Source organism: Borostomias antarcticus (genome assembly GCF_949987555.1).
Source record: "Borostomias antarcticus genome assembly, chromosome: 5".
In the NCBI taxonomy this organism is placed as follows: Eukaryota; Metazoa; Chordata; class Actinopteri; order Stomiiformes; family Stomiidae; genus Borostomias; species Borostomias antarcticus.
This window is the reverse complement of record NC_140238.1, coordinates 31,411,768-31,421,538: the sequence shown is the minus strand read 5'-3', so window position 1 is coordinate 31,421,538 and position 9,771 is coordinate 31,411,768. Positions and strand designations below refer to the sequence as shown.

The 9,771-nt window shown below is 49.0% G+C and overlaps 1 protein-coding gene across 1 annotated transcript in view; it reads left to right on the top strand.

Annotated features, from left to right (window-relative positions):
* bahcc1a (BAH domain and coiled-coil containing 1a) overlaps positions 1 to 8,286 on the top strand; it is a gene marked incomplete at its 5' end in the record, with an annotated part of 29,170 nt that extends 20,884 nt beyond the window's left edge. The window contains 5 exon segments of the mRNA XM_084439101.1: positions 1,452 to 1,677; positions 3,411 to 3,566; positions 4,066 to 5,342; positions 5,624 to 5,860; positions 8,074 to 8,286. Of these exon segments, the coding sequence (XP_084295227.1) occupies positions 1,452 to 1,677; positions 3,411 to 3,566; positions 4,066 to 5,342; positions 5,624 to 5,860; positions 8,074 to 8,283 (2,106 nt within the window). The 3' untranslated portion in view covers positions 8,284 to 8,286.
* Between the last annotated feature and the right edge of the window lie 1,485 nt (positions 8,287 to 9,771).

Here is a 9,771-nt window from a genome sequence, read left to right as displayed (position 1 = left end):
GCCGAGAGCGCAGTAAACTGTCAACACGCTAACTGCTGCGCATGCGGGTTAAAGGGGAGGGGGTTGAAGTGTGAACGGTCAAAGGACACTGTGCGTAGTGACAACTGATCCCGGAACAGTACCTAGGGAGACGGCGGGGAAGAATTCACACGGCTATACTGACCCTGGCGCCGCTTCGGTAACCCCTCCCGTGCTACTGGGTCGTTTCGGAGGTCTAGGGCAGAGGGGAATGCGCACAGAGGACAACGGCGCACGGTTTGCTCAAGACTCCCGTTCCTCTCCCCCCTCCCCCCTCACGCCGGTTCTTCCGAGCGCTCTCTCTCTCCCTCCCGACACGTCGCGTTGTCTGGGGCAGCGCCGAGGCAAGCGGCCAGCACATCTCAGCCCGCGCTTTTATCTGTGTTTATCAGCCGCTCGTTTCACAGAGGACGACTCCGCCACTCACACCGCGGAGCGTGTCGCCGCCTGTTTGCAGTTTCGTTTCAACCTTTTTCTGTCCTCTCAACCGTATTATCCCGAATCACGCTCTCTCGGTTGTTTTTTTTTCCCCTCCGGAGGAGAGTTTTTGTTGCCGCCGCCGCCGCCGCCGCCTCCCCTCGGACACAGAAACGTTTCCCAACCGTCCAGCCGTGTTGCGCGGCGATCGCAGCAGCTGGGCCCGTTGTGTAAACGGCCGTCAGATAGCAGCTGGCTTTGATTACGCCGTACTTCCACTTTCTAGTCTTTCGCCCCGCCGAGCAGTCATTTATTTACTTCTCTGACACAAAATATCCCCCCACACGCTCTCTCTATCTCTCTCTCTCTCGCTCTCTCTATCTCACTCTCTCTCTCTCTCTCTCTCTCTCTCTCTCACTCTTTCTCTCTCTCTCTCTCTATCTCACTCTTTCTCTCTCTCTATCTCACTCTCTCTCTCTCTCTCTCTCTCATTTTTACTCTCATTCTCTCGCGCACTCTTTCTCTCTCTCTCATTCACTCATACTTTCTCATTTTTACTCATTCTCTCTTTCTCATTTTACCCTCTCTCTCATTCTCTCTCTCACACACTCTTTCTCTCTCTAGCACACACACACACACACACACACTTTTCTGTCCTAGCCACACCTCGTCAGTCAAAGGGGTCCCTCTCCATAGCAACAGTAAATTAAAGCGACCTGGAAGGGCCCCTGTGTGAGTGGCGGATGCTGGCCCTGCTGCATTGTGGGGGATCTGGCAGCGCGCAATCACAGGCCCTCTATTCAGCCACTCTTTAGTATTACTCAGCAAGTCGGGATTTACTGCATCATGGCTTCCGCTCCTTTCAGCCCTGACTGGCACATTGGCATGAGATAAGTGCCGCTTGGAGACGCGGCACGGTGACTGGCCATGCACACTGTGTGTGTGTGTGTGTGGGTGTGTGTGTGTGCGGGTGGGTGGTCTGTAATGAATTTTAACTCGTCGGTTTTGACTTCCAGGTTTTGGACGTGCGTCCCGACTCGGAGGCCTTTCTTACCGAGGGGACCAGGGTGTGCGCCTACTGGAGCGAGCGCTCGCGCTGCCTGTACCCGGGCTACGTGCGCCGCGGCGGGGCCGCGGACGACGGCAAGCAGGGCGGCATCATGGTGGAGTTTGACGATGGCGACCGAGGCAGGATCTGCCTGCCCAGCATCAGACTCCTTCCACCGGGATACCAGATCCACTGTGAGTGTCTCTCCTGTGAGACACCAGCGTTGCGTTGTCTCTCTGTCCTACTATAACCTTGCAGCCATTTCACAGGCTCAAAACTATTTAGGTTAATGTGTATGACCGATATTAAGTCAAAGTCAGTGTTTTATTTGTCAAGTGCCCAGTAAAACACGAGTTCATAATGAACATGAAGCTCTTAGGAAATGCATCTGTAGTAGGCATAGGAAAATATTACATTAGCAAAAAGAGTCATAAATAAAGGCAGGAATAGCAACAATTTACAGCAGTAAAATACTAGTAGCAGTTCCAGAGCCAGTTGTGGAATATTGACAGTATTGAATATTATAAATACAAAGAAGTGTAGAAGTGCCAATGGATATATATACATTAAATTGTGCTGATGTACACAGAATCAAATCAAATCAAACTTTATTTGCAGAGCGCATTTTATACACAGAGGCAACACAATGCACTTTACAGAGAGCAATGGGGGGGGGCATAGGTCCCACCCCTACATATTCCAGAAGGAAGAAAAAAAAAAAAACTGTTTCACCCGGGGGCCAGAAAAGTGAGCTGTAAAAATTCTTACCTGACCTCACTGTACATACAGGCAGGGGCGTGGACCCTGGGAGGGTCAGGGGGGACATGTCCCCCCCAATATTTGAGATCATTAAAATTGTCCCCCCCAATATTTAGATTGGGGTAGTGGCATTCAAATGACCATACAGCCACGTAGGAAGATGTCCCCCCCCAAAAAAATACTCAAAATTTCTATGTAAATGTCCCCCCCCCCCAAAGTTGGATACAGATCCCCGCTATTGCATACGAGTAACTAGAGTATATATATATATATATATATACATACATTGAGGTGATCGATGAATGTGATCATTGACGTTCATGTTGCTGGTTGAGATCCTGCTGGCCTGGGTGGGGGGGGGGGGGGTAATAAACAGCTTGTGAGTCTGGTGGTCCGCGCCCAGAGGCCCAGTTAACGTCTGCCAGACGGAAGCACCGACCTCATCCTGGGTGTCTGTAGTCTTTTATGATTTTCCGTCCTTTCCTAAGGCACTGCTTGCGGTAGATGTCTGGGTACTGTATGTTTATAGGGATAGATTTTAGGAATAGATTTAAGATTTGGATTTATTTATTTGCACTTTTGTATAACAGAGAACAACAATAACAACAGAAAGTAAAGAGATTGTGCAGATGAAGCAGATATAGAAAACCCCAAAGGGCTTATAAAATCGATGTCACCTCTAAATCATTGGTACATCATTAGTAAAATAATAAAAAAGCACAGTTAAAAAAAAGCAAAATAAAAAAGCACAAAAAAACAATAAAGTCAAAACAGAAAAAGAAAAAGACATTAAAAGCTGTGATAGTTCTCAGTAAGGGCAGCTGTGGCTGAGGAGGTAGAGCAGGTCGTCCAATGATCGTAGGGTTGGTGGTTCGAATCCCGGCTCCTCCTGTCCACATATCGAAGTGTCCTTGGGCGAGACGCTGAACTGTAAATTGCTCCCAGTGAGCAGACTAGCACCTTGCATGGCAGCTGCCGCCATTGGTGTGTGGATGTGTGTGTGAATGGGTGAATGAGAGGCAATTGTAAAGCGCTTTGGATAAAAGCGGTATATAAGTGCAATCCATTTACCATTCACCTGAATAGCAGCAGTCCTATCACATTAAAGATGCCATTGTATTAACCCCTATCCCTCTCTCCATGTCCCCCTCTCCATGTCCCCCTGTAGGCGTGGAGTCGTCCCCTGCCCTCCTGGTCCCCGGTGGACGAGCAGCTCGGAGAAGCTCCAGTCTGGAACAGGCCCCCCTCAGTGAGAGACCCTCCGACAGACAGACCAGCACAGACTCCAACAAGACCCAGGAGAAACCAGTCCACCGAAGACCAGGTGAGAGACTAGCGCCAAGTCCCCAAAGAACAGGTCCCCAAAGAACAGGTCCCCAAAGAACAGACTCTTAAGCTCTTCTTTTTTCCGCAAATTTTTCCGGCCGCAAGGCGAGTTTACATAGAAAGTCAATACAATTCGCGCAAACTGGGTGGCGGGCGGCACGGGCCGCACGAATCAGGCGAACCCGGCGGCGCGGCGGCCAGGATTCGCCGCACAGCGCCATTTGCAAAAGTTCTTTTTTTTTTTACTTTCTGCGCGCGGATTCGCGTGGCAACCGCTGGATCCCGTGGCGAGATTGGGGTCGAACTGGGCGGTGTGAATTTTCTCGCCGCGCCTGGTCTGAACACAGTATTAGTCACGACACAATACAAGCAATATTACCTCATTAAAAGCAGACAAAGTGTTTATCATGTTGTTTGTTTATCAGTATTTATAAGTGTGCACTTGTTTCCAACTAACTACGCTAACCAAGTATCATCGTGTATGTTTGGTATCCTAGGGAGACCCAAAGGTTCAGGGAAGAAGAAGCAGGCTGACACCGCCAACAAGACCCCCGTCCCCCCTCTCAGCTGGCCTGCGGTAGCCATGCCCAGGAAGAGGGCCTCGGACAACCCGTTCCAGTTCAACGGGACCCCCAGGAAGACCCCGAGGGGCCGGGAGGTCCACCTGTTCCCCCAGCCCCCGGCCCAGGCCCCGGCCCCGACCTCCGCCCCGGCCAAGGGCCTGTTCAGCAGCAGCTCCTTCGAGGTGGACTCCTTCAGCAGCATCGCTAACGGCTACTCCTCCTTCTGCGGCACGCAGCCCTCCGGCCTGGCCCTGGGCTCCCGGGGCGGGCCTTACGGACCGCGGCGCAGGCAGGAGGACATGGGAATGCCGCGCGGCAGGAAGACGGGATCGGAGTTCCTCGTCAAGCTGGATCACGAGGGAGTGACCTCCCCCAAGACCAAGAGCAGCAAGGCTCTGCTGTTGCTGGGCGGGTCAGGGTTCGGCGCTAAAAGCGTAGGTGGGGCTGGGGGTGGGCCCCCCAGGCCTGAGGCCTACTCCCACCCGGTCCTGCTGGTCAAAGACAACAGGAAGGAGGGCGTGTCGAGGGCGGAGCTCCTTCTGAAGGGGGCCCCTCCCCAGAGAAAGCCGTCGCCCTCCCTTGGCATGGCAGAGTACGGGGAGCTGGGCCTCAGCTGCCACCGGGACTGCCACAGCTCCTTCTCCGACCTGGACGACGACGACGAAGAGGAGGAGGAGGAGGAGGAGAGGAGGAGGAGGGGGGCTGCGCTGGCCGCAGCGTCGGGGGGTCTGAGGACGGCCGGCCGCTTCCTCTCGCGCCTCTCCGTCTCCTCGTCCTCCTCCGGCTCCTCCAGCTCCTCCTCCTCGGGCTCCATGTCCAGCTCCAGCCTCTGCTCCTCGGACAACGACTCCTCCTACAGCTCCGAGGACGAGGAGGGCTCCACGCTGCTGCTGCAGAGCTGCCTGTCCTCCCACCGCGGCCTGCTACAGCCCCCCGAGCCCCCCACCACCACCACCACCCCCGGATCCCAGCAGCACTCCTTCGTGGCCAAGGCTATGGCCGTGACCAGCGCCAAAGGGGGGCTTGCGGACCACGGCTCCGGCATCAAGCAGATGAAGAGGAAGGAGTACGGCAGCTCCCCCTCCAAGCCCTCCAGAGAGCTGGTGAAGAGACAGAGGCTTCTGTCCGACGACGGCCCCGGCCCCAGGCCCAAGATGTCCTCCTTCCTGTCAGGGAGGCAGCTGTGGAAGTGGTCAGGAAACCCCACCCAGGTGAGACACTTAATAACACTCTTACCTATATAAACAAATCATTCAATTCATATTATGGCACTTTTCCTGCCATTTTGTACTGTATGTTACAACCAAAATCATTGTAGTATTTTTTTTTTTGTATCTTTGTAGTAATTGTAGTATTGTGCAAGGGGTTTTCCCTCGTTTAGTCATGTGGCTAAGAGATCCTGTGCGGTCCCCTGTGGCTCGTACACACACCCGGCCTCATGGAGCACTTGGTCATTGTGCCGACTGACTGACTACATCAACATCCTCCGCAGAGGCGGGGTCTAAAGGGCAAGGCCAGGAAGCTGTTCTACAAGGCCATCGTGCGCGGCAGGGACACGGTGAGGGTGGGCGACTGCGCTGTTTTCCTGTCGGCCGGCCGGCCCCACCTGCCCTACGTCGGACGCATCGAGAGCCTCTGGGAGTCCTGGACCTCCAGCATGGTGGTCAAGGTTAAGTGGTTCTACCACCCCGAGGAGACCAAGCTGGGGAAGAGGCACCGCGACGGCAAGGTAATGGGGGAACCTCATGGAGGGGAACAAAAAATGACGGCGGGGGAGGGAGGTCTATGGCGAACATTGAATGAAATAATTGGGAAGTCGTCATATCAGGCAAATTAATTTATAGAAACAAATGGTGCTTTCTTAACAAAACCAGTTGAAATTGCTAATTATTTCAATAATTATTTCATGAGCAAGGTTGATAATCTCAGAAAGAACTTGACACCCACAGATGGCTCCTCCTTATGTACATAAACTGAGAACTGTAAAATGAAGGATAAAAAACAGTCATTTTGATTGTGTGCAGGTTGACACCTCTGACGTTGATAGGATGTTGCTGTCTTTGCCTAATGAGTAGCTGACTGATAGACCTTCTACTGTAGATGGCAAACTGTTACAAATAACTTCTGCTCACGTATCTTCTAGTTTGTCACGTTTTTTGATAAATGCTTAATGTAAGGAGTTTGCCCTAAGGTTTGGAAAGAGGCAAAAGTAATTACAATAACTAAGGATAATAAATCAACCTTTACCGGCACGAGCAGTTGACCAATAAGCATACTTCCTGTCCTGAGCAAATTGTTGGAGAAAATAGTTTTCAAACAAATCCAAGATTATTTCACTAAGAATAGACTGATCACTAGTTCCCAGCACGCATAGGGAGAATATCACTCTGGCTATGACTGGCCTAAACACTATGACTGGCTGAAACAAATGGATAACAAGAAAATGGTAGGCACGGTCTTACTTGACTTCAGTCCCGCATTTGATGTAATGGATCATGGCATTATGATTACGAAACTAAAGAATTATGGATTTAGCAGAACGGCACTCTCTTGGATGGTCAGCTATCAATCTGGGAGATCGCAGTCTTTTTGAATGGTAGCCTATCTGATTGCATACACAACAACTGTGGTATTCCACAGGGAAGCTGCTTGGGTCCCTTACTATTCTCTGTTTTCACAAATTGATTTTCCCCAAGCAATTGAGAATTCCTGTGTGGAATTGGCATAGCAATGATTAGAAAGTGATCCATGTATTTAATACCCTCTATTATCAATCAAGTAATACAATCAAACAAAAGCGCATTGTGTTGTCTTTGTGTATGAAATGCGCTATATAAATAAAGTTTGATAAGATTTGATTTGGTCTTTTGTCACCTGCAATACTGTCCAGTTATATGGTCAGCGGCAGCTAAGAAAGATAAATAAACTACAACTCGTTCGGAATAGAGCTGCCAGATTGGCACTTAATTGCACTACATGCACAAATATAACATTCATACACACTTGTCTGTCCTGGTTCCCAGTTGAAGTTAAACTCAACTACAGCCTCCTTATGCTTTATTTATTTATAAGAAATTTAATATTTAATCAGACACTAGACATAACCATTACGCCAGGAACGCCAGCTCAGGTCACTTGATACCTCCAACCCCAAGAACAAACCTTCTCAAGCACACAGTGATATACCGTTCAATAATGTCCCGGAACCTGCACATAATATCTTGCACACAAAACAAATTGTCATTCAAAGGACTACTAAATGCACACCTAATGCTACTGACCACATGACTGAGAAACATTTCTTTTCATTTCCTTAATACATATGCTGCCTTCTGATCCTTCCTCCTAAAGTGTTAAATGAAATAACCATTGTCTGTAATGAGACTTCACAATATTACATACAATATTAACTACAATTTTAATTGTATGCTTCGTGTTAGTTTTTTTTTGTATGCATGTGTTAGGTATGTATGATTGTATGATTGTATGTATGTTCTATGTCTTACTGTACTGTATGTGCTTTTATGAACCCCAGGAAGATTAGGGGTCGCCAAGGCATCAGCTAATGGGGATCCATTCAATAAACATAAACATGAACGTAATAGCAGTTAGCTTAGCTTTAGCATGCTAAGTGTTCAAGGACTAGGTACGGTTAGCTTAGCTTTAACATGCTAAGTGTTCAAGGGCTAGATACGTTTAGCTTAGCTTTAGCATGCTAAGTGTTCAAGGACTAGGTACGGTTAGCTTAGCTTTAACATGCTAAGTGTTCAAGGACTAGATACGGTTAGCTTAGCTTTAGCATGCTAAGTGTTCAAGGACTAGATACGTATACTGTGGATGAAGACATAGACTTTGATAGACTGTTTCTGACTTCATCTGGTTTTGAAGAGTTTAGACTAAATAAAACTAAACTTCGGCTCCTTGTATCTCCCGACCCCCTAGCACGCTTTGTACCAGTCGTGCCACGAGGATGAGAACGACGTCCAGACAATCTCCCACAAGTGCCAGGTGGTGAGCCGCGAGGAGTACGAGCGTCTGAGCCGCAGCCAGAGGCCTGGCTTCCCCCCACAGGATCTCTACTACCTGGCCGGGACCTACGACCCCACCAGTGGACAGCTGCTCACTGCTGAAGGCCTGTCCATCCTCTGCTGAGCCTCTCTGCCAGCCCACCGGGAGGATACTACTGAGGAAGGTGTCCATGGCATTGCCTGAAGGACCCCTGGCATGACCTGAAGTCAATATGGGTTAGTCAGGGTCCAGAGCAGGGCTGTTCCTGGCTACACACTGGAGCTCATGACCCTTATCCTGGATGGTGCAAGGCACAGCCATGAACTCTACCCACTCCGGGGGTAACTTTAGACAAGGGTCTGCGTCCACCTGAATAAACAGAGATCAATGACATCTGACTTGACTTTCCATCGGTCAAACACTTGACTTCACAGAGGATCATATATTTGATTGACAGTTTCACGCTTGATCTTTGCACCACTCTCCCCCGAGTCCCATCGTACAGTAGGTCACCAAAGGAAAGTGCCGAGCGTGGGTTTGGATTGGACAGTCCAAGGTACCATGAGGCCCGTGGGTGGTCCCAGACCGAGCTGGGGGCGGGGCTTGCCGAGGGAGCGATAGGGAGACAGTATGGTAGGGGATACAGCCCCAGACCTCAACATGATTCCAGGGATGTTTGAAGATAACGATGTAGATAAAGTTGATGTATGTAAATATTTTTGAGATCTTTCCTATCAAGCCATACACTTCAGTACCTCTTGCCTGTCCTTATGGTTCAGGTGTATATTGTACAGGTCAATTATCTGTTTTATGGTTGTCATTGTCTATATTGTACATAAAAGCTATTTTATATAGAAGTATATTGTATATATGAAAGGTATCTTTCCATGTTTTTCGATTGATTTATTTTTCTATGAGTGTTGAATATGTTGTTGTTTTTCGTTGTTGTTTTCCTTTGGGAAGATGAGCTGAAGATGTAAAGCATTGCACTGCACATGCCCTGCTGAGAGACAGACATAAGGACAGAGGAGGGGGGGGGGGGGGGAGGGGGGACAGGAGGGGACTCACTTTCTCAGAGAGATGGGTCATCCTGTTAAAAAAAAAAATAGGTCAAGTGTCTTTTTTGGGGGGGGAAAACGTGTCCTGCATTTATCATGTTTTATAGAACACCTTTATTTATTTACTTTTCAGTTGTGCATCGCTATGAAGCAGATCCAAACGGACTGCAATCACGGGTTACAATAAATTTACGATGTAACAAGTTAAAAAATTAATTCTAACAATATTGTTATGTGTGTGAAGGGTGAATGTCCTGTCCCATTATAGTTATACGGTCTCCCCATCCTGAACCAGACTGGGTCTGGGGAAGAACGTGGGTTGTGTCCGCAAATCGGGACAGACCTGTAGAAAACCAAAGTGTGTGTAAGATCCTTATTTCTCTTATCTCAAGCACCTGTGTTAAAATCCAATCGGAGATCGCTAGGAACTCACTAATCAAATTGTTGTGCATTCCTGTAGAACGTGTCCTACATTATGTGCATATATTGGCTTTGCATTGTGACAATGGTTTCTTGCACATGTACCTGCAGCTTTGTGAAGTGCTAAGTAAGTGGCTACGAGCCACCAGGTCAG